This window comes from Ostrea edulis, chromosome 9 (genome assembly GCF_947568905.1).
Source record: "Ostrea edulis chromosome 9, xbOstEdul1.1, whole genome shotgun sequence".
In the NCBI taxonomy this organism is placed as follows: Eukaryota; Metazoa; Mollusca; class Bivalvia; order Ostreida; family Ostreidae; genus Ostrea; species Ostrea edulis.
In genome coordinates this window covers 74357720-74384779 of record NC_079172.1, presented here as the reverse complement: position 1 = coordinate 74384779, position 27060 = coordinate 74357720, and the positions used below count along the sequence as shown (strand labels likewise).

The 27060-nt window shown below is 34.9% G+C and overlaps 2 protein-coding genes across 2 annotated transcripts in view; both read right to left on the bottom strand.

The window, feature by feature from the left end:
• The window catches only part of LOC125659958 (uncharacterized), a 141595-nt gene that overhangs the window by 73306 nt on the left and 41229 nt on the right, over positions 1-27060 (bottom strand). The window lies entirely within an intron of this gene.
• LOC125659283 (uncharacterized) overlaps positions 14222-27060 on the bottom strand; it is a 53868-nt gene continuing 41029 nt past the window's right edge. The window contains exons 8-9 of the mRNA XM_056150618.1: positions 21164-21326; positions 14222-21052 (exon numbers count right to left, since the gene is read on the bottom strand). Of these exons, the coding sequence (XP_056006593.1) occupies positions 14979-21052; positions 21164-21326 (6237 nt within the window). The 3' untranslated portion in view covers positions 14222-14978. The remainder of the gene's footprint in view (positions 21053-21163; positions 21327-27060) is intronic.

The following is a 27060-nucleotide window of genomic DNA, read 5'->3' as shown; positions in this document are numbered from 1 at the left end:
TGGCATCTATGGAAATTCTCCCTGGACTTCAATGTCTAGCTCGCGCGGAAAAATAGGATTTCCAAGGTGCCGACAATTTTAAAGGTCCATCGTGTTTGGGGCATTTTCTTCCACCGCGTTGCGTGAAACACGCATAAAACTCGTGCCGTGTACTATACTTACAAAAACACTAGAGATAACAAAAAGATGAAAACTTAAATTCATAGTGAAAAAAAAACCGATAATTACATGTACATTCAATTCTTATATAATACTTTAGAAATGCAACCGCATATCTTTAAACATCAAATCTAGTATAATGTCCTGCTCCCTCTTCATAATGACATGTGCATCACATTTTCAAAAATTAAAAAGTCATAAATGAAGTATTGAGATTTCCACTTTAAATTTGATCTTTCGTCCTTTACTTCATATATTTATTGAAATGTTCTAGTGACAGTAAGTGCCAACGATGATACATGCTGTGGATTCTAAAAAATTCTAAAGAACTTTTAGTAACTTGAAATCGCAGAATTTTCCCCAAATCAATAACATTAAAACCTATGACTTTTCAACACTATACACGACCATTCCTCACTATAAATTAAAGACTAGACTTTTTGATATCATAGACAGTTGCTTCTTCAACAAAAATGGAAAACGGAAATATTCATATCTAGTGATCAGTCATTCGAAAACTTACTTTGTTAAACACCACTCTGATTCCACGCACAAGTACTCTGAAGTTGAAATAAAAACTATGCTAAAGTTCCTCATTGTCGATATCTTCGTGGTATTTGGTGATCAGGTTTTCCAACAGTATGTTGGAATTCCCATGGGTACGAATTGTGCTCCTTTGTTAGTTGACATGTTTCTATATTCATATGAAGCAAAATATATTCAAAAACGTCTACGTGAGAAGAAAAAATCTCTCGCTTTGGCCTTCATTTCGATATATTGGTGACGTTTTGTCTATTAACAGTTTCCAATATTTATGTAGCAATATTCCATTATCACCTGCATATGGTGTTTATATATCTCAACTGATTCGATATGCAAGAGCTTGTTCTGCGTATAGTCAGTTTTTTAATCGAGGTAAGCTACTGACAAACAAGTTGATGGTACAAGGGTTTCAACAGTCTCGATTGAAGTCAGCATTTTGCAAATTATATGCTCGTTATAACGATGTAGTTCGTCAATACAACCTCGCATTGGGTCAAATACTGTCTGACATGTTTCATACCAATTGTTAAGCCGTTCTTGCACACTGATGTTGACTGTGGATAACTCCGTTTACCTGAACAGGATATAGGCTCACGGAGGGTGTGAGCGGTCGACAGGGGTCCGTGTTTGACCAACTATCTAATTTCTATTGTTTGTAGGAGTTATGAAATTGATCACTGTTCGTTATCTTCACCTTTCATCAGATTGTAGATTTTAAAAAATGAATTAAGATGTCTCAAAATATTTTCCCTGTGGTCTAGGTGAAATCACAATGAAATCTAAATAGAAAAGAATTCTGCAGATAAAAAATAACAACTGATTATGGGACGCAAACAATTTTTTCTGTTATTTGTTAATTTTATATGCATAAAGTATAGCTAGACGTATAACCCACATGCTAACCTATAAAAAGCTTACGGGGACTTCGACTTAATTTATGGTGGTCTCTAGCCTACAGCCCCCTAACAAATCTTGGATCCGCCACTGAATAATAAGACAACTATATGATGAAATGAATGCATGTTTAATACAAATATGAAATCCTAGTATGTACAAGGTTCAGCCTTCATCATATGGATTTGATGACTTACATGATTTGAATGTTTACATGTCTTGTAAAACACATTAATAGCTACATCCAGAAATATGATTTCTGTTTAGATTGCAACCCCAAAAGCTAAATTGCAGACACCCCTAACAGTGAGTACGTATTGGCAAATGAATATCAGTGGTGGATCAAGACATTTCAGAACGGAGGTGGGGTAGTACGGATGGTTGTCTGGAAGCCCTCAGTAGGTCCAGGGCAAAACTATGGGGGTGAACCCCCTGAAGCTACATTATTCTAACAAATAAGACACATGAAATGTCACATCTATATATACAATGTCTTTATAATATCTATAATGTATAAGGTCTGAAAAATGCCATGTAAAAGCTGTGAGAGGAGTTACACAAAGTAGATACCATGCTAAAAAAAGTTCAACTACATCATGTAAATGTAATTTTTTCTAAAAATGTTCGATCACTTCCAAAAGACAAATGTTCAATGCTTCCATAACAGCTGTAGAAAGTCCGAAGGATGTCAAATAAATGCTGTAAGAAGTGTTGATTACACAATACAGGAACCGCCTATTTTAAATGTTTAAAAATAACAAAATTCAACTACATGATTTTTTTTCAAAAAGTGTCTGATCACTTTCTCAAGTCACGTGCACATCTTCACTATATCCACAACAACTGTACAATGTCCAAGTTAGTGATGTGAGAAGAGTTGCTTACGCAACGTAGGTACCTTATTACAGGGACGCCCGTCCGCCCGGCCAAAAATCAAGGTTATTTTGACCTCCATTAAAGAAGGAATCGATGCATAGGATACGGTCATCAACTTGATAATTTACGGTTTTCATTTTAAACAACCGTTATTCTCGGTACGGTCATCATTCTGATCAACTTTGAGGTCGTTTAAATATCGTTTACTTTGCTTCAATCCCAGTTAAACAGAGTACCTGTAAAGTGCGAAACGAAATCGAAATGAAACAAAATCTACCGAAACGAAACGAAACCCACCGAATTACAGTTAGCTTAGTTAAACAACCAATGAGATCACAATTACAGCACTGTGCATTTAATCATCATCGTAAGTAACGGAGATTAATCGACAATTATTTAGATTCGTGAATGGGAAATGGTCAACTGTCATTTTATTATGACCGTAACATATACTACGGTCGTATGCTTGTACAGTGTTGTATAGAGAGGCACAAAAATAGCTCTACAAGCAAATTTTACATGAGAATTTTAAATGCATCTAATCGTAATATGTAGTAAATAGCAAGACGTGTGTATCAACTAAATAGCAGCAAGATATCAGGAAAAACATCAGAGGATAGAATCACAAATATGCCAACTATTTCATGATAAATTATTTTCAAATTGTTATACAGTTAAAAGAAGGTTCTTTGTATACATGTACTTGTTATTTACAATACATATTTCAATGTGAACAAAACTACGAAATTTTAGCAAGTAAAACTTTAAAATCTTCTATAAAAAGAATTTTAAAAAAGGTTATACAAACAATCTAAATGTCACGAAACACAAATTTTGTTATTTACGCATTTACTTAAGAAATAAATTCCATTTTCAAAAATACTTCATGAAAAGTATGCTGGCATGAGGCGTTGCAGTTCATGCCCTCATGTATTTTCAAAATTGAAATTCATTCGTTCTATAAATTTTAGATTCTAATTTCATTTCTTTCAGGATTCTAGCCGCTAAACAGACTTACTATATTTATCAAAAGGCATCCGCGTATTATTCAAATTCGCATTGCATTCATGAGGAAATGGCAGTTGGTAAAGATATTGAAAATGTAAATATAGAGGGAGGTAGTCAATAAAATCAGCATGTTGAGCATGACAGTAAATATATACAATTCTACACATCAATACAGTGTAAAAAAAAAAAAAAAATGTGTAGCATACATTTTCATACAGTTTATCCAGGTTTGTTTTAGCTCATATAAATGCTAAAAGCTCAATGAGCTATTCTGATAACTTTTTGTCCGGTGTCCATCCGTAAATGTTTTAATTTACGACTTCTTTACCAGAAATATAAGGTTGATTTCAGCTAAACTTGCCACAAAGCATGTTTGAATAAAGACGATTCAAGTTTATTAAATGAAGTGTCACGCCCTTTCTGGAGTGGAGATAATCAAGAAGTAGTTAAAAACTTGTGGCGTCTTTCAAAATGAACAAAACTTGGCATAAATTGCCCTTCGATGAAGAAGATTCAAGTTTGTTCAATTAAGGTTGATCGATCCTCATGTGATGTCATAGGTTTTTATTTCGCATAATAGAAATATATCATTCAGAGGAATTCTATTCACTGCATAAAATAAAAAATCTGGTAAACTACTGATACTGGAAAAAAATTATATTTTCCATAGATAATCAATTATTTATGATTTTAAAAATGTTGTCAAGGGCAATAACTTCTACGCTGGTATTTCTTTTACTGCATGTTTATTATACATGATTTCCCCAATATTCACATTTAATTATTAATTTATACATTTTTATGAATTATCAGGGTTTTTTTTTAAACTGTTGACATTTAAAATTTGTCATTTCAACAAGTTTTTATCTATTCTAATTATTCTGTATAACGAAAATGTGTGATTTTTTTATGTTAACATATAGTTCTGTTTTTGTATGTCTGACAGCTTTAAAAATGTGGCAACATACACTTTTTCTTTAGTTATTAATTAAATTTAACTATATTGAGTGGAAATTAATACAGTTTTTCCACTTTCAACCATTAATATTGATAAATCACATGAGAATCAATACACCTTAAAGGATCATATACCTTTCAAAGATAATCATAAAAAGACAAAAAAATAGGGTTGGGTCATTTAAAGAACCACTCGACCAGAAAAGTTGGATTTTACTTAAAAGCTTCCTAACATAGAGTAGATTAAGATTTCTTCAAATCGTGGTCCCCTGGGGGTAGGGTGGGGCTAAATAGGGGATCAATGTTTCCATGGTGATAAATAGGATGGATATTTCAAGATCTTCTTCTCAAGAACAACAGAGCCATGATTACTTGTATCATCAATATGCAAGCATTCCCAGGTAGTGCAGATTCAAAATTTGGTCCCTAAGGGTAGGGTCAGGCCACAATAGGGGATCAAAATTTTACATAGGAATACATTGGGAAATCTTTAAAAATCTTACAGCAGGGTTATGAATATTCGTATTGATATGTATCATACCTAGGTAGTGTAAATTGAAGTTTATTATTTTATCTTATTATAATTTTATTCATTTACAAAGCGCAAAATTATGATTTATTCAAATCAGAGCCCCCGGAGATAGGACGGAACCACAGTAGGGGATCAAAGTTTTAAAAGGGGACATGTATATAGAATAAATCTTCATAAATCGTCTCCTCGAGAACAACAGGTCTATGATTACTCATATTATCAATATGCAAGCATTCTCAGGTAGTACAGATTCAAATCTGTTCACTATTTCACTATTGTGGTACCCAGTGGATAGGTTGTGGCCATAACAGGGTATCAAAGTTTTTTGTGGGAATGTATAGAATAAATCTTTAAAGATTTTCTTATAAAAAACAACAGGGCCATGAATGCTCATTTTACTTGCAAACATTCCCAGGTAGTGTAGATTCAAATATGTTTGAATTGTGATACCTGGGGGTAGGGTGAGGCCACAGTAAGGGATTAGCATTTTACATGGGGATATGCAGGAAATCTATTCCTTTCAATAACAATACTCATTAATACGCAAGCATCTCCTAGTTATGCATATTGAAGTATGTTCAAATCACAAATATTGGGAGTAGGATGGGGCCACAATAAGGGATTAAAGTTTCATACGGGAATACTAGTATATAGGAAAACATCTTTGAAAATTTCAAGAACCAGGGAGTGGGGGGGGGGGGAACATGATTTAGTCATATTAATATGCAAGGATCTTCCGGTAGTGTTAATTCAAGTTTCATTAATTCAGAGGCCCCAGATGAAGAGTGGAGCCATAATAGGAGATCAAGTTTTGATATGGAAATATACTGGAAATTAATGAAAACTACTTTTTAAAGATGATTAGGATCAAACTAAATCATATCAAACTGCAAATATTCCTAATCTCTGTGGATTTTTAAAAGTCTTTATCATGTCCCCGTCTATCTGAAATTTGAACCTTGCTCGTAAGTTTTGAATGGTGAGTGATAGAGGTCTCATAGTTCATAGCTGTATCCCTTGTGGCAAGACCTTAATTTTGGTTTCAAAGTTTTTGACATGGTGACCTTACCCTTGACCTACTTTTCAGAAAATCTAGCCTAGATAGATGTGAAACTCAATGCTTCATTGCCATTTGAAGATGTACATATAGTCAGAACGTGAGGATCCAATTATTTTTCTAAAAGTTATAGTTATCCGATAGGCTTGAAACTTTGTACAATGCTTCATTGCTGTAGATGTGCATTTTGTCGAGACATGAGGATTCAGTTGTTGTTCTTAAATTTATGGTGGATCTAAGAGGGGTGTGTGTTACACCCCAAATCGTCGCCCCATCCCAAATCGTCGCCGGGGCGACGATTTGGGACAAGATTGCACTATCATTAGGGGTGACAATTGTGCACCCCAAATTGTCGCCCGTCCTTAATCATCGCCTGCTAATATTTTATTGACTTTTTAGAATAGATTACACAGAAGTTATTTTATTATAACCCCTCTTATATGCAGATACATAGTTTTCACTTGGTCTGTTTGTCTGTCTGTCCGTTCCCATATCTCTGGTGTTTGTCGACCTATTGCACTGTAATTTTGTATGTAGATTATAAGTGAGCCTCTGACATGCCTACCCCAAAATGAGAATTCTGGAACGAGAGCTTAAAGCACCGCGATCTGTGCACAATTTTCAGCAACTCTGCAAGATCTCTGGTGTTTGTGAACCGATATGTGGGTTACATGTGCTTCCCGTCACATGAAATTTCTTGATTGTGAGCTCAAAGCACCGCGAGCTGTAATCATAGCGAACTATTTTCGACTGTCACTGATGTTTGTGAACCCGATTGAGCTAAGTTTGTATGTAGGTTATATGGGGCTAAGCAATAGGTTTCCTTTATTTGTTTGTTTGCTTGTGTGTTTAGAGAGAGAGAGAGAGAGAGAGAGAGAGAGAGAGAGAGAGAGTTAAATAAACAAAACATATTGAGAAATAAAGAGGAAGGGTGGGCGTTTCTCGAGGTTTTCACGAGTGTCCAAACGGTGGGTGAGTGTCCAAACGGTGGCCAACAGGCATAATCCGAGATCACTAACAAATCTGCGGTGCACAAGACCTAACAACTCTATGTTCAGCAGAATGACCCTATAACAAAATGCAAAACGATTTATTGTTGGACACATCCACCCCCTCTCTCTCTCTGGAGGACTGGAAGGAAAAAACAATCACATAGATAACAATGACACCACCACCACCACCAAATATAATTCTTTCAATAGAAGCAAAACCGATACCCAGCAAAAACAAAAATAACAAAGTCTGTGATCATAATAAATATTTTAAAAAAATTATACAACAGAACAAGTAGAAGACGAATCGTGCCTGTAAGGTCCGAAGAACCCTTTGTGGTCATAGCTCGACCACAGAAGAAGAAGAAAGAGGAGAAGGAGTTAACAAACAGGGCCAGTTTGTATGTAAATGATGTTTTCAAATAGTTGCAGCAAGGGGTCGACAATTTGTGGTGTGAGGTTATGCCCAAACTGTCGCCGGCGATGATTTGGGGTGTAACAGGAGGTGGAGGATGTAAAATAGCTTGTGAAAATCTCCTTTATGACTTGTCGGATAGCCTTGACATTTTTTGCAATACTTCATTATCATTTAAGGATGTTCACATTGTTCTGAACCAAGGATCTAACATTTTCTTAGAATTTACAGTAGATCTAAGAGGTGGTCGAGCAGGAGCAGTGATTTTGCTACATTTTACAAGGGTCCTGTTGCTTTCGAATTGGAAAAAATTGTCGACATTTCAGTCAAATTGGGTAAAATCAATTTTATCGTAAATAAGTTTTAAAATCATATCAAAACATTATATTATCTTTATTTTACACATCTAATTTTCTTTAACCTTCTAAAATTTTCAACTACTCTATCCAAATCATCTTTCCCATAAATCTTTCTTAAGTCGTATATATAATTCACATCAAATGTTCATTTTTTTCAAATACATTTTTCTTTCATAATTTTGTTATTGGGAAAAATGCAAGCTAAATTGGGAAAAAAATTGACAATTTTTAGGTGGGGAAAGGACCGAAATTCCGACCCAAAATGGGCCTTAAAAATGACTGGACGTTAAACAACATACAATCGATCCTCGAACAAGGGTATGTTCACTTTCCTATTGGTACATTAGCATAACAGTCGTTGTATTTGTGTTATATACAACAATGATATCAATTGGTCACATCGATGTTGAATATCTTTTCTTCCTCAATTCACAAAGTGCAGTTCATAATGTAAAACTTATACGGTACCAATTTTGATGCACCAGATGCGCATTTCGACAAATTTTGTCTCTTCAGTGATGCTCAACCGAAATGTTTGAAATCCGAAATAACAATGACGTTTTAGAGCTATTATAGGCAAAAACAGTGTGCCAAAAAAGTGGAGTCAAATTCGTCTAAGGATAAGAGCTATGCGTGAGGGAGATAATCCTTCATGAATTTCTAAATTTTATAATAGCAATTAAATATACATCCGTATTTTCAATCTAGTAACGAAGTACTTAGCTACTGGGCTTACCTTTCTGCTCATTCTTGTCCCTCCATACCATAAATTAGATTAAGAGGAACTACACAAGTAACGATAAGAGGAACTATACAGATAACTACAACAGGAAATATACAGGTAACTATAAGAGGAACTACACAGATAACTATAAGAGAAACTATACAGATAACTATAAGAGGAAATATACAGGTAACTATAAGAGGAACTATACATGTAACGATAAGAGGAACTATACAGATAACTATAACAGGAAATATACAGGTAACTATAAGAGGAACTACACAGATAACTATAAGAGGAACTGTAAGAGGAACTATACAGATAACTATAAGAGGAACGATACAGATAACTATAAGAGGAACTATACAGATAACTATAAGAGGAACTATACAGATAACTATAACAGGAACAGATAACTATCAAAGGAACTATACAGATAACTAAAAGAGGAACTATACAGATAACTATAAGAGGAACTACACAGATAACTATAAGAGGAACTATACAGATAACTATAAGAGGAACTATACAGATAACTATAGAGGAACTATACAGATAACTATAAGAGGAAATATACAGGTAACTATAAGAGGAACTATACAGATAACTATAAGAGGAACTATACAGATAACTATAAGAGGAACTATAAAGGTAACTATAAGAGGAACTATACAGATAACTATAAGAGGAACTATACAGATAACTATAAGAGGAACTAAACAGATAACTATAGAGGAACTATAAAGGTAACTATAAGAGGAACTATACAGATAACTATAGAGGAACTATACAGATAACTATCAAAGGAACTACACAGATAACTATAAGAGGAACTATACAGATAACTATAAGAGGAATTATACAGATAACTATAAGAGGAACTACACAGATAACTATAAGAGGAACTATACAGATAACTATAAGAGGAACGATACAGATAACTATAAGAGGAACTATACAGATAACTATAAGAGGAACTATACAGATAACTATAAGAGGAACTATACAGATAACTATAGAGGAACTATACAGATAACTATAAGAGGAACTATACAGATAACTATAAGAGGAACTATACAGATAACTATAAGAGGAACTATAAAGGTAACTATAAGAGGAACTATACAGATAACTATAGAGGAACTATACAGATAACTATAAGAGGAACTATACAGATAACTATAAGAGGAACTATACAGATAACTATAAGAGGAATTATACAGATAACTATAAGAGGAACTATAAAGGTAACTATAAGAGGAACTATACAGATAACTATAAGAGGAACTATAAAGGTAACTATAAGAGGAACTATACAGATAACTATAGAGGAACTATACAGATAACTATCAAAGGAACTACACAGATAACTATAAGAGGAACTATACAGATAACTATAAGAGGAATTATACAGATAACTATAAGAGAAACTACACAGATAACTATAAGAGGAACTATACAGATAACTATAAGAGGAACTATACAGATAACTATAAGAGGAACTATACAGATAACTATAAGAGGAACTATACAGATAACTATAAGAGGAACTATAAAGGTAACTATAAGAGGAACTATACAGATAACTATAGAGGAACTATACAGATAACTATAAGAGGAACAATACAGATAACTATAAGAGGAACTATACAGATAACTATAAGAGGAACTATAAAGGTAACTATAAGAGGAACTATACAGATAACTATAGAGGAACTATACAGATAACTATCAAAGGAACTACACAGATAACTATAAGAGGAACTATACAGATAACTATAAGAGGAACTATACAGATAACTATAAGAGGAACTATACAGATAACTATAGAGGAACTATACAGATAACTATAAGAGGAACTATACAGATAACTATCAAAGGAACTACACAGATAACTATAAGAGGAACTACACAGATAACTATAAGAGGAACTATAAAGGTAACTATAAGAGGAACTATACAGATAACTATAAGAGGAACAATACAGATAACTATAAGAGGAACTATACAGATAACTATAAGAGGAACTATAAAGGTAACTATAAGAGGAACTATACAGATAACTATAGAGGAACTATACAGATAACTATCAAAGGAACTACACAGATAACTATAAGAGGAACTATACAGATAACTATAAGAGGAACTATACAGATAACTATAAGAGGAACTATACAGATAACTATAGAGGAACTATACAGATAACTATAAGAGGAACTATACAGATAACTATCAAAGGAACTACACAGATAACTATAAGAGGAACTACACAGATAACTATAGAGGAACTATACAGATAACTATAAGAGGAACTGTACAGGTAACTTTTCTAGAAATATAAAGAGTTTATTGTAAGAGGACACCACAGAGATAATGGTTAAGGAACACTGTATAGAAAACAGCATAACGAAATCACACAGACACATGTACTAAAAACGTTTATTTTTAAGTTTGCAATAAAATGCCACTTTAACTATATGCAAGGTGAAGATAACGAACAGTGATCAATCTCATAACCGCTACAAGCAATACAATATAGATAGTTGGGCAAACACGGACCTCTGGACACACCAGAGGTGGGATCAGGTGCCTATAAATTTAAATTTCAAAACATCATTTATACTTAAACATTAACAAATTTTGCAACTACTCTCCGAAACGCTTGCTCCAGAGTTACTGCTTGCACCTTTAATACTGTTATATATTGAAGTCGAAGTCTGTAAGCTATAGCTTATTTGATTAGTAATTGTCGTACAATTAATCAAAAACCTACTTTCGTTTTCGATAAACTACCCCGAAATCACAGGCACTTGTTTCTGTAAATGACTTATGACCTCTGTATACTAATAACAACACAAGGTAACTAGCTTCAAATGACACCCCTGAGAATGTCGGCCTGTTGAGCCTCTAGGGAATATGCGATGCTAATGTATTTACTACCGTTGTATTGTACAATCATTCAACTTAAAAACCATGTATGACATGACTGCATTCATTGCCTCTTATCGCCGAAAACTGCAAACAAAAAATGGATTTTCCGTTTTATACCACGAAGTGCTATGTACTGATACCGCACAGAATACGTGGGCGATTTTGACTGGCTAGCACGCTCTTCTAAAATTACGTTTGGAATTCTTTAGAGTTATTTATAGAAAGATAGAGCATCGGAGATGAATTAAAAATAACAGGCAAAAGGATGATTTTAATGGTGACCATTAACCACAATTGATCTTATTTTATATAATTTAGTTACTAACATTAGGGGGGAAATGTTACAAAAAATAAAGGGGACTCCATCCCCCATATTTTTTTCCACAGACACCTGATAACTATAATCACCCCTTCTGATCTTTTTTTTTTTGCGGTGACAATACCTCCAAAATGTGTGGATTCCTTGTCTCAACCCAATTTCGATTGATGTAGTTGTTTCACGCTTTTCACAAGCTTTAGAGATTGGCCTTCTACTGGACTGGTATAATATAGAAAATACTTAATATAAACAGCATGAGGTATTTAAGGCTTGCAAAAAAGCAAGTTTACGATTACATAAATCGAAATTAGGATGGAATAGACGGGGAATCCACACATTTCTGAGAAATAATCGCCGCCCCAAAAAATCAGAAAGGGGGGGTGTCCATACTTCAGATGCCTGTGAATTTTTCCATATCGGGACAGATCCGTAATATTAGGGATGCGGGGAGGGGGTTCGGTCGGAGAAGTTGTAAATTGCACATGACTTGTTTAAATTTCCTGACAGACAATGATAAAAATATGATAGTCATGATAAAGACATTCAGAACCTTAATTAGTGTGTGCATGGGGGGTGGGGGGGTGGGTGGGTTATAGTGTTCGTCAATGCTGTCTCAATTTTTCCCCTCAGGCTGAGAGGGGTCATTCTTTGCTCCAGGGCTTTAATTCATAACTTTCAAGCTTACATGCATTAATATCTTCTCATTCACTACTACATAGTACTATCAAAAATAGTGGTGGGGCCATCCTCGCAATATATCTTCATTTGCACGCATGAAAATAACAGTTAATGTTAAGGGTTGGCCAGTCGCCTCCGAAAAACATTGATATGTGCCTGCAGCGTTCTTGGTACTTATGGTGGGTTTCATAAAACTTCAATGTAACAACAGGTACTTGTCACATCAATGCATATCACAAAGTCAATAACGCATCACTAAAAAAAAACTTTCCTTGCTCTATTTTACATACTTACAAATAATCTTTTATCTGTATTTTCTCTGACTTTCCATAGATCTGCATGAAACATGCAATTGGCAGAAATATTTCTCATACTAGTTAACGAAGTTGTATTTACAGTAAGTCATAATTTCATTATTATCTTCATCAGAAATGATTCCGACACGAAAATATTTTTAAATCTCCACTCGGGAGGTCTTAGCTTCTATCTTCTGATGACATGTAAAATCCCGAAACGTACGAACAGCTTTGGCTTTTTTGAGTAACTAAAAATAGCGTACAGTGTCTTCAATTCAAAATTTTTATTTTGTTAACAATGCAATTCAAGATTTTTTGGTAATAAACATCGTATCAATTTATTGTGAAAATAAAACAACGAGACTTTATTTTTCAACACAACGAATATACAATTTTCATTCTGTGCGGTATCAGTACATAGCACTTCGTGGTATAAAACGGAAAATTTATTTTTTGTTGCAGTTTTCGGCGATAAGAGGCAATGAATGCAGTCATGTCATACATGGTTTTTAAGTTGAATGATTGTACAATACAACGGTAGTAAATACATTTACATAGCATATTCCCTGGAAGCTCAAAAGGCCGACATTCTCAGGGGTGTCATTTGAAGCTAGTTACCTTGTGTTGTTATTAGTATACAGAGGTCATAAGTCATTTACAGAAACAAGTGCCTGTGTCCGAAATACCAAAAAATGAAAGGAAAGTGGCAGATCTAAGCCAGATTTCTTTCTTCTTTTAAGAAAACTTAAGATAATACGATATGAAGTTAATTAGTTGTTTATCGATATTTAATTTTGATTTTACAAAAGAAGTAAGTTTTGATAATTGTTGAATAAATATTTCCTAAATTCGTGATTTTAGTATTTGACCAGGTTTAAGAAAATTTCCAGAATGAAGCGAGGCAATAATTGCACTGGACAAAAGCTACCATAATAAACACATTCCCAATACTGAGTTTCAAATATTGAAATTATGAACAACCGTTCATTTGGTCTTTCGTCACCTATTCGGTATGACGAATAACGATTGCATTCGTAACGACAAATCATTATTTAATTTTTAAAAACGGAGAGAGGTAATTTATGTTACATAAAAAACATTTGATTTGGAGCTTCAAGTGACTTCTTAATAACCAAGTTTTATTTACTGTATATCATATCAATAAATATTATACTATAACTATTGTGCGCAATTATTCAAATATTTTTCTTAAATTTAGTTGAATTAAAGATATCTGTCATTCAATTAATGTGTGCAACAATTTGAACACGTATTAAAAGTACTTTCTCTATGCAATTCTATCTAACTCTCATTTTCCTCGCTTGCGCGGGGTTTCATCTATTATTATATAATAATCTATAGCAGATTTTTTCTGGCGAATTATTACTACTCTAACGATACCTTTATTTCAACAAATGAACATTGAAATTCTGATCTGTCAAAAAAATATATTCATGTTTGGATAAAAACAACACTACAAATTAATAATTTCATTTATTTTGAATTTCACTCAGATTGCAGTGAAACATCCATATTTACAAAACACATCTTTTTTTGTCGATCAAAATCTTTTATAGCCATTGAAGTCCTCAGTTTGTTTTCAGATATTCACATTACAGATATTGACATCAGCACCGTGTTCTACTAAATGTTTGACTATCTCAGCGTGTCCATTCTGTGATGCCATATTGAGCGGTGTACAATTATCATATCTACAAATATTGACATCAGCACCATGCTGTTCTAAATGTTTGACTATCTCAGTGTGTCCTTTCCGTGATGCTATAAAGAGTGGTGTAACATTCTTGTCACCACAAATATTGACATCAGCACCGTGTTCTACTAAATGTTTGACTATCTCAGTGTGTCCATTCTGTGATGCCATTTTGAGCGGTGTACAATTATCATATCTACAAATATTAACATCAGCACCTTGTTCTACTAAATGTTTGACTATCTCAGTGTGTCCTTCCTGTGATGCTATAAAGAGTGGTGTAACATTCTTGTCATCACAAATATTGACATCAGCACCGTGTTCTACTAAATGTTTGACTATCTCAGTGTGTCCATTCTGTGATGCGATATTGAGTGGTGCAATATTTCTGTCTCCACAAATATTGACATCAGCACCGTGTTCTACTAAATGTTTGACTATCTCAGTGTGTCCATTCTGTGATGATATAAAGAGTGGTGTAACATTCTTGTCATCACAAATATTGACATCAGCACCGTGTTCTACTAAATGTTGACTATCTCAGTGTGTCCATTCTGTGATGATATAAAGAGTGGTGTAACATTTCTCACATTACAAATATTAACATCAGCACCGTGTTCTACTAAATGTTTGACTATCTCAGTGTGTCCTTTCCGTGATGATATAAAGAGTGGTGTAACATTTCTCACATTACAAATATTGACATCAGCACCGTGTTCTACTAAATGTTTGACTATCTCAGTGTGTCCATTCTGTGATGATATAAAGAGTGGTGTAACATTTCTCACATTACAAATATTAACATCAGCACTGTGTTCTACTAAATGTTTGACTATCTCAGTGTGTCCTTTCTGTGATGATATAAAGAGTGGTGTAACATTCTCGACACTACAAATATTGACATCAGCACCGTGTTCTACTAAATGTTTGACTATCTCAGTGTGTCCTTCCTGTGATGATATAAAGAGTGGTGTAACATTTCTCACATTACAAATATTGACATCAGCACTGTGTTCTACTAAATGTTTGACTATCTCAGTGTGTCCATTCTGTGATGCCATATAGAGCGGTGTAACATTCTTGTCATCACAAATATTGACATCAGCACCGTGTTCTACTAAATGTTTGACTATCCCAGTGTGTCCATTATATGATACCATCAAGAGCGGTGTAACATTCTTGTCATTACGAATATTGACATCAGCACCGTGTTCTACTAAATGTTTGACTATCTCAGTGTGTCCTTCCTGTGATGCTATAATGAGTGGTGTAACATTCTTGTCATTACGAATATTGACATCAGCACCGTGTTCTACTAAATGTTTGACTATCTCAGTGTGTCCATTCTGTGATGCTATATTGAGCGGTGTAACATTCTTGTCATTACGAATATTGACATCAGCACCGTGTTCTACTAAATGTTTGACTATCTCAGTGTGTCCTTTCTGTGATGCTATATAGAGCGGTGTAACATTCTTGTCATTACGAATATTGACATCAGCACCGTGTTCTACTAAATGTTTGACTATCTCAGTGTGTCCATTCTGTGATGCCCTAATGAGTGGTGCAACACCTTGGCCATTACAAATATTGACATCAGTACTTTGTTTTACTAAATCTTTGACTATTTCAATATGTCCTTTCTGCGATGCCATAAATAGCGGGGTAAAATTTTCTAGAGCACAAATATTGACATCAGCACTGTGTTCTATTAAATGTTTAGCTATCTCATGGTGCCCATTTTGTGATGCTACATACAGCGGTGTAGCATTCTCGTCATTACAAATATTGACATCAGCACCATGTTCTATTAAATGTTTCACTATCTCAGTGTATCCATACAGTGATGCCGTAAAGAGCGGTGTAACATTATCATATTTACAAATATTGACATCAGCACCGTGTTCTACTAAATGTTTGACTATCTCAGTGTGTCCATTCTGTGATGATATAAAGAGTGGTGTAACATTTCTCACATTACAAATATTAACATCAGCACCGTGTTCTACTAAATGTTTGACTATCTCAGTGTGTCCATTCTGTGATGATATAAAGAGTGGTGTAACATTTCTCACATTACAAATATTAACATCAGCACTGTGTTCTACTAAATGTTTGACTATCTCAGTGTGTCCTTTCTCTGATGATATAAAGAGTGGTGTAACATTCTCGACACTACAAATATTGACATCAGCACCGTGTTCTACTAAATGTTTGACTATCTCAGTGTGTCCTTCCTGTGATGATATAAAGAGTGGTGTAACATTTCTCACATTACAAATATTGACATCAGCACCGTGTTCTACTAAATGTTTGACTATCTCAGTGTGTCCTTTCTCTGATGATATAAAGAGTGGTGTAGCATTCTCGTCATTACAAATATTGACATCAGCACTGTGTTCTACTAAATGTTTGACTATCTCAGTGTGTCCATTCTGTGATGCCATATAGAGCGGTGTAACATTCTTGTCATCACAAATATTGACATCAGCACCGTGTTCTACTAAATGTTTGACTATCCCAGTGTGTCCATTATATGATACCATCAAGAGCGGTGTAACATTCTTGTCATTACGAATATTGACATCAGCACCGTGTTCTACTAAATGTTTGACTATCTCAGTGTGTCCTTCCTGTGATGCTATAAAGAGTGGTGTAACATTTCTCACATTACAAATATTGACATCAGCACCGTGTTCTACTAAATGTTTGACTATCTCAGTGTGTCCTTCCTGTGATGCTATAATGAGTGGTGTAACATTCTTGTCATTACGAATATTGACATCAGCACCGTGTTCTACTAAATGTTTGACTATCTCAGTGTGTCCATTCTGTGATGCTATATTGAGCGGTGTAACATTCTTGTCATTACGAATATTGACATCAGCACCGTGTTCTACTAAATGTTTGACTATCTCAGTGTGTCCTTTCTGTGATGCTATATAGAGCGGTGTAACATTCTTGTCATTACGAATATTGACATCAGCACCGTGTTCTACTAAATGTTTGACTATCTCAGTGTGTCCATTCTGTGATGCCCTAATGAGTGGTGCAACACCTTGGCCATTACAAATATTGACATCAGTACTTTGTTTTACTAAATCTTTGACTATTTCAATATGTCCTTTCTGCGATGCCATAAATAGCGGGGTAAAATTTTCTAGAGCACAAATATTGACATCAGCACTGTGTTCTATTAAATGTTTAGCTATCTCATGGTGCCCATTTTGTGATGCTACATACAGCGGCGTAGCATTCTCGTCATTACAAATATTGACATCAGCACCGTGTTCTATTAAATGTTTCACTATCTCAGTGTATCCATACAGTGATGCCGTAAAGAGCGGTGTAACATTATCATATTTACAAATATTGACATCAGCACCGTGTTCTACTAAATGTTTGACTATCTCAGTGTGTCCATTCTGTGATGCTATAAAGAGTGGTGTAACATTCTTGTCATTACAAATATTGACAACAGCACCGTGTTCTACTAAATGTTTGACTATCTCAGTGTGTCCATTCTCTGATGCTATAAAGAGTGGTGTAACATTTATCACATTACAAATATTGACATCAACACTGTGTTCTACTAAATGTTTGACTATCTCAGTGTGTCCATTCTGTGATGCTATAAAGAGTGGTGTAACATTCTTGTCATCACAAATATTGACATCAGCACCGTGTTCTACTAAATGTTTGACTATCTCAGTGTGTCCATTCTGTGATGCCTTAAAGAGTGGTGTAACATTTCTCACATTACAAATATTGACATCAGCACTGTGTTCTACTAAATGTTTGACTATTTCAGTGTGTCCTTCCTGTGATGCTATAATGAGTGGTGTAACATTACTCACATCACAAATATTGACATCAGCACCGTGCTCTACTAAATGTTTGACTATCTCAGTGTGTCCATTCTCTGATGCTATAAAGAGTGGTGTAACATTTATCACATTACAAATATTGACATCAGCACCGTGTTCTACTAAATGTTTGACTATCTCAGTGTGTCCTTCATGTGATGCCAAAAAGAGCGGTGTACAATTATGATATCTACAAATAGTGACATTTGCACCGTGCTCTACTAAATGTTTGACTATTTCAGTGTGTCCATTCTGTGATGCCACAAAGAGCGGTGTAGCATTTCTCACATTACAAATATTGACATCAGCACCGTGTTCTACTAAATGTTTGACTATCTCAGTGTGTCCATTCCTTGATGCAGTAAACAGTGCGTCTTGAAGGTAAGGATTGGTGGAAATGATCTGGTATCCATGACTTAATAAACACCTCAGTACAGATTGATGTCCTGTTGAAATGTAATGGCTAAAACAGTGAAAATGCCAATCCTGAGGTAAGGGCTTATCTAATTCCGACAGGGTGAGCACATCAAATAGACAGGAGAAGGGTTTGTCTGTTAAAATGTTTGGTAGAGTTTTGTTTCTGCAGAATGTAGCACTTATCATTTGCATTAGTTCTTGAACAAACTTTTGGCAAAATGAGGAGGTATTTTTGCACTGTGATATAAATATTGTTTTTATGTTTTTATTTGATTCCTTTGCCAGTGTTATCGCTAATTTTCCTTTCCTATCCACCAAAGTCGTATCGGCCTTGTTCTCAACCAACAATTTTACAATATCATCAAAACCTTTTCCTGCTGCTTCATGTAAAGCACTTCTGCCCACAGAGTCAACTATATTAACATCACAGTTGTTCTGTATCAATAGCCTCACTATATCAGTTCTAGACATCCGTGATGCCCAGAACAATGGCGATCTCATTGTACCACTGACCTCGTTGATGTCTGCCTTGCAGCGTAAAAGTGTTTGCACCACGGTGGTATATCCCAGTCTGCAGGGTTTGGTGAGAGGGGTGTCTTCTTCACCTGTGTTATCCTGCAGATTTACATCGGCCCCTTCATCTACAAGGAACCCTATCACTGATTCATGTCCAGCAAAAACAGCACCTGTTAATGGAGTGAAACACAAGTGCTCATTGTTGTCGTCAGTTTTTTGATTTGGAGATCCATTGAGATATAACATCCCTAACCAACTGACGAGTCGCTTAACTACCACCAGATTTCCAATAAAACACGCAAGCAGTAACAACCTAACTCCTTCAGATTTCCTTATGTCAGACAGTTGTTGTCTATCATCAAGTCTATCAAGAATATAAGACAGAAGCCTGGTATGCCCATAATGAATCATCCAACTCAATGCAAGTATATTGTAGTGAGGGCCAGCATTGTTCCGTATGTACTTGCCCTTTCCTTTTCCTGTGATTGTACTTATCGTTATTTTTTCTCCTATGAGCAATTTTTGTTGATAGTATTCCTTTCCCCAGTATTCAATCCTTTCCATTGCCTTTCCACTGCGCTGAAGTAATTTCGAGTCAGAAGGATGAACAGTTAAAATCAGATCTACAAGATCATCTGTAGACACTCTGTCGAGATATGAAATAAAGAAATTCATGAACTCTTCACATTTTAGACTTTTCCCATCAAAAACATCATAAAAATGTACGTCTTTGATATCCTTTAAAAGTCTTCTTACAAGGAATTCATAGTGTTTCCTTTTCAAGCAGATGCATAAATTTTCATATCCCGATTCTGTAGTCTCACTAGTAACACGAACGTTGTTTGCGATGTAACTACTTGGCATTGAGTTCAGCACCTGTTCAGGGAACTTCAAAGCATGTAAGCAAGCAATGGCCTCAAATAAAGCGTCGTGTAAGAAAGAATAAACCCCGTTATTTTTCACAACATATGTTCCTGTCAATTCCTTCAGAGACCTTTGAATACAAGACTGATTAATAATGTCAAAATAATCGCTTATTAGTCCAAAATATTCAGGTATATCTTTTTTCGTTAAATGATTGTTTGCTAGCATGCATAACACAAGTGCCGCATACTGTGACTCCTTTTGATTTCTCATTTTCTTGAATTGGTTAATGATGCTTTTGTTTGCCGTTTCAAAAAAAAGTCGTCCACATTTCTGATTTTCTTTGTCGTTTGCAAATAAACGACATAAAAGTGGGAACATTGTCATACCAGGATTTAGCGAGATGTTTATATAGACTTTCTCCTCCACTCCTGTACTTTTACAGTGAGAAGCTAACATGTCCTTCATTTCTTTTTCATTCAGCATAAGATCTAAACTTCCAATATCAATAATGTTTCTGAAGAAACTGTGTTCCATATCTTTGCATTCATAATAAACAGCTTTTCTGCAGGTAAAAATAAATTTGGTTTTATCTGAAGGAGCGAAAGCTTCAAACATTCTTTCTATAGCAGTTGATGTTGATCGATCGAATCCAAATACTCCCACAGGATCGTCTAGAAGAAACACCTGCTTAATACTGACGAGGCGAAAGCGACTCATCTCGTCTACGTGTTGGACGGGGATGATTTCCCAACCTTCATTTTGCAGATGAAGACATGTCTGCCTGGCAATGAATGTTTTTCCCATTCCTGGACCACTTATTATTGTCACGGTGTCTTTGGACTCGATTTCTGATTTCACTCTGTAGTACGCTCTCGTTTCGCACAGAACTTCATATTCCTTTCCCCATTTATTCAATATCTCTTCATGTTGTTCTGCAAAAGATTGTTAATTTTATGACTAGGATATGAAATAACCTACTCATAATATGGATATCTATCCATTTGAGTTGGTATATTCTTCATTTGTTAGATAACTTGAAATACCTCGGACATTAAATGGAATATGTCTTCTCTCTAATTGTTGAAGCCTTTTCTTAAGAAGCAGGAAGTCATCCAATATGACCTGTTTCTCAGATTTATCAAACTTCCTTGTTGCTAAGGAGGCAACATCAACATTAAGGAAACCGCTGCTCAGTCGTCCGATAGCCTGTATAAAATAATTCACCATAAAGAGAATAAAAGCATTAAAATGTGCTCCAAGACAATCTCTAGATGAAAAGGTAAAGTTAACGAACAGTGACCATTTTCATCAAAAATAAGAGTTGGTCAAATCTGGATCACTGGATACATCAGAGGTGAGATCAGTGGCCAAGGAGGAGTAAGCATCATCTGTCGACCAGTGACACCCGCCATGAGCCTTATACCTTGATCAGGTAAACGGAATAATCTGTAGTCAACTCAATCTGTACAACACAGCCTACTAATTGGTATGAAACACGTCAGACATCATTTGACCCAATGATAGGTTGTATTGGCAAAGTAGATCATTATAACGACTATAGAATTTGCTAAATCCTGACTTTAAACAAGAGAGTTTCAAGCCCTGTGACATCAATTTATCAGTAGGCTGTCTTGATTTAGAAACTCCTCATATGCAGAAAAAGCTCTAGCGTTTCGAATAGTTAAGAAACATAAACACCTTATGCAAGTGATAATAGAATATTGCTGTATAGATATGGGAAGTTGACGAAGAGAAGGTGAATTCATACCGTTTTTTGTAAAAATTTAATTGTTAGTTTGAAATTTACGTCTATGTTAAATAAAGATATCTATGTTTGAAGCATATGCGGAGGACTCTGTGGTGTCTTTTATTTCGAGTTCACTGGCATATATCAAATCTTCATATGAATGAAAATGATTATTGGTAATAGATGAATCATCGTCAATATATCTGAACGTCGTGTTGCAGGCCACAGCAAGAGATATTTTCTTTTGTGGAAGCTTTTGAATAAATTCTGCCTCATGAGAATATAAAAGCGGGTTAGCTAATAAAGGAGCAGAATTTTTCCCATAGAAATTTGAAACAGATTGTTGGAAAACATGATCACCAAAGAGTACGAATATCTCGTCAGTGAAGAACTCTATCATATTTTTGATATAAATTTCATAGTAATTGTGCGTAGAATCAGAGTGGTGTTAAGTAATTTTTTGAATGACTGATCACTATATGAATATTTCCTTTTTCCATTTTTGTTGAAGAACCAACTGTCTATGATGTCAAAAAGTCCAGTCTTTGATTTATCGTGAGGAATGGTCGTGTAGTGTTGAAAAGTCAAACATTTTGATGTTGTTAATTTGAGGAAAACTCACTAGAAGTTCTTTAGAAATTTTTGGAATCCATATTTGATTCACACCTCTTCTGGCATACCTTTTAAAATACCTTTGGAGTTTCTCCTTCACAGGTGGTAATGATTTCGTTACGAGCTATGATAGATGTTCATATTAAGACTTGATTGATTGTTTATTTGAGTCACCAGTTTATTGATATACAGATTAATTTATATTATTTTATTTGAATTGGTAAAAACATCACTGGCAATTAATATTAATTACCTAAATACTTATATAGAGCTCGTGAATGTACGGTTTCTATAAACAGTTAAGATCTCTTCAGAATTCTTTATATATGCGGTTGAGTTAAGGCTTTCCCCATAAAATTTTTAATACCAGTGCTGTACATAAATATACTTTACCGCACTGGCACATTGCACGACGTCACAATGAAAATTACGTCATGACGAAGGTCATGACGTACATATCTACAGTCCTTTTGTGGTTGGAAATGTCAAAATATTGTTTCGTTATTTACCACCGCTGTCAAACGGTAAACTGCAATCGCGTAAAAGTTTCTGTCAAAAGGGTTATATTAATTATGTTCCCCAAACAAAGTTTGGGAACATATTGTTTTTACTCTGTTTCTTATTATTATGTTCCCCAAACAAAGTTTGGGAACATAGTGTTTTTACTCTGTTTCTTATTATTATTAAGGTCTTCCGTCTCCTGCGGAAGACCTTACTATTATTGTTCGCGTTCTTCTTCTTCATTATTAAGGTCTTCCGTCTCCTGCGGAAGACCTTACTATTATTGTTCGCGTTCTTCTTCTTCATTATTATTATTATTTTCCTTGGTAGTACACGCGTTTGTCTCAGCCATTTCTCGATCGATTTTCATGAAATTTTCAGGAAAGATGTCTTTTGGTGACGAAACTTTGCTTGCAAAATTTCGTGCTTGACGTCACTTCCGGTCAGGAGTTATCTCTCTTTTAGTGACTTTTTGAAGGGCCTTGTTGTCCACACATCTCCTCCGTTAGTTTTGAAGCTAGAGTCTTGAAATTTCTACACAAGATAGAGTAAACATTTTAGAAGATTTGTGGGGGATTCGATTTTACCGGAGGCGATTTGCCTAAACGCTCGCCTGGACCTGAAAAAATGGATGCCAAAATTTTTCGCCGATTTCGGCGATTTTTGACCTTTGATCTCCAATATCTTTTTTCTTCCAAATATTTTGTTAAGACATGTAGAACAAAAGTTGTGCATATTTACGAGATCTTTTCGAAAATATCAAGATTTAGGGGCTAGCCCCTTCAATTAGGGATCTAGAAGGGCTCAAAGTCTAGATCAAAAATCGTTAATATTTTGGTATAAGTCAAAGAACAAAAAATGTTCATCTCAACAATCCAAATCTATTCATATAAAAATTTAGGTCATATGTTACGTAATAAGGGATTTGAAGGGCCAAAACCATAAATTTCGAAAACGACAAATATTTTGAAAAGCAATAAAGAACAAAAGTTGTTCAGAATGATGATCTGAACAATATGCATATTTCGTTTTTACCCTATGTGGCCCCGTTAGGGAGCTACAGTTTGGCCCCTAAAAATTACCTCTAGAAATAACTCGAGAACGGTAAAGAATTTCTAAATACTTGTTGTACAAAAAATGTTTGAAATGTCATGACCTTTCTTACGATATCAAGCAAAAGGGGCTGACCCTTTAAATTTGATGAGAATATCTCAGAAACTATTAATATTTTGTAATAAGTCATTGAAGCGGAAATGTTCATCTAAACGAGCTTGTTCTTATCAAATCAAAAAGTAGGTCATATGTTACGTAATAAGGGATTTTAAGGGCCAAAATTATAAATAATTGACGCCTCATATCTTGAAAACGACAAATATTTTGAAAAGCATTATTGAACAAAAGTTGTTCAGAATGATAATCTAAACAATATGTACATTTCGTTTTTTCCCTATGTGGCCCCGTTAGGGAGCTACAGTTTGGCCCCTAAATATTTCTTGTAGAGATAACTCGAGAACGGTAAAGAATTTCTAAATACTTGTTGAGCAAAAAATGTTTAAAATGACAAGGCCTTTCTTACGATATCAAGCAAAACGGGCTGGCCCTTTAAATTAGGGGTTCAGAAGGGTCCAAATGTTTTGGAGAATATCTCAGAAACTATTAATATTTTATAATAAGTTGTAGAAGCGGAAATGTTCATCTCAACGAGCTTGATCTTATCAAATCAAAAAGTAGGTCATATGTTACGTAATTAGAGATTTTAAGGGCCAAAATCGTAAATATTTGACGCCCCATATCTTTAAAACGACATATTTTTTGAAAAGCATTATTGAACAAAAGTTGTTCAATGTGTCATAACCTATCGATCAATATCCAAAAATGGGTCTGTGGGCCTCATGGCTCGCCTGTAGAGTCGATTTTTGTCGATATCAGTCGATTTCAAAAACTTGTAACTGGTAAATATTTTGTAAGGACATATTGAACAAAAGTTGTACAGTTTATCGAGATCTATCGATTGATATCAAGAAATAGGCCTATGGTCCTAATGGCTCGCCTGTAGAGTCGATTTTTTGTCAATATCGGTCGATCTCAATAACTTTTTACAGGTAAATATTTTGTAAAGACATATAGAACTAAAGTTGTTGAGTCTATAAAGGGCTAACAAATGAAATCAAGAAATAGGCCCGCGGGCCTTATGGCTCGCCTGGAGAGTCGAATTTCAAACGAATTTCACCGCAACTTTGCTTCAGAAGCTTATGATATGAAAAATTGATTATATCTAAAGTGTCTTAAAGTCGGAAACTAAATTGGGACTCATTTGTCTTTTTTTTTTTTTTTTTTTTAACTCCGAGTGCATCAACAAATCGGACGGAAGACCTACTCGTTGCTCGCAACGAGATCGTGTCTAGTTATTATTATTATTATTCTTTTTCTCCGGTACTTTTTTGTCCGGTAGTGTTCTCAGAAACTACAAAAGGGATCGATATGAAACTTTCCAGGATGATAGTATAGCGTTTGTAGATGTGCATAGTGATAGTCATTTTGTTTGCACGTGCATGCACGCGCGCGCACGTGCATTCCAATTTTGGTACAAAAAATGGAAAATCAGAATATTGAAGGAAGCGATATAAAACCTAAATAGGATGATAGTATATCATTTGTACATATGAAAAATAATAGTTATTTTGCCAGCACGCGCATTACAAAATTTGTACGCTAACTTTGGAATCAGTCTAACTTTTTTGTTGTTCATTGAAATGGCTTGAAATTCATATCATAGGTAGATATTGAGACCCTTAACTGATTTACATAGTCAAAATTACCAATTTGCACGCGCATGCACATGCGCTTCATTTTGATTGGATAATGCTAAAACGTTTGTAACTATCTTATTTATGAAGCGAATGAGATGATATTCACAGCATATGTAGACAATATGTGTATCTATATGTTGGTGTAACAAAAAATGCCAACGCACACGCGCATGCGTGTGCAACGTTTTTTAAATGTTCAATTTTTAAAGGACGATAACGTTTTTGTTTTTCATCAAATTCTATTCATATTAGGGGTTTAGATGTATCTTGGTACTCCTTACAAATTGCTGTGGTTAGAATTACTGCTCATCACGTGCATGCACGTGTGCTGAATTCTGATTGGACGATTTTAAAATCGCTATAACTTCCTTATATTTGGTGGAAACGTTATGAAATTCATACTGTGGGTATATGATACAAATGCCTGTTGAACGACATCAACAAAAATTCGGAATCATACACGCATGCGCGTGTATGCACGTGCAACGCTTTCTTTCATTTCTTGGTACTGAAATGACCATATTGAACGTACTACATGTAATTAAAGGCTAAAATAAAATGATTTTTTCCTATAGATTCACAAGGACATCACTTTTTAATTGGGGGAGGTTTGGGGAACATCTGTAACGGTCCCCGTTACAATTAGAACTAGTTATTAGGGTCTTCCGTCTTCAGCGGAAGACCCTTCTATTATTCTATTGTTGATTTTTCACTTTTCTTCTTCTTATTATTATTATTCTTTTTTTTTCTCCTTACCGATTTTTGTGCAGAAGATTTCTCGGAGATGACTAGATCGATTTGCTTCAAATTTTCAGGATTGATGCGTTGCCATTTGAAGTTTGTACCGCCGTTTCAATTTTTGAAAAATCACTTCTGGTCGGAAGTTATCCCCCTTTTATCGATTTTCAGATGACCATTTTGTCCAGACAAAAACTCAAAAACGATAAAAGCTACAGTGCTGAAATTTTCAGTGATGTTAGACGACATGTTGTAGTTGTGCACCTGTGTTTTCAAAATTTCCGGAAGTGCCTAGTATGGAAGCTCGGTAGGGGTCGAAAATGGAGTTTAGAAAAGTGCCCAATTTTTATCCACGTTTTAAATCAGAACTTTTTACTCCTAAATATTTTATTTAGACATATATAACAAAAGTTGTACAGTTTATTGAGATCTTTCGTGCCATATCAAGAAATGGGCCCATGGGCCTCATGGCTCGCCTGAACCATTGACTTTCTTTTACAATGATTAACTTTTTTCTCACGAAACTTTTGAT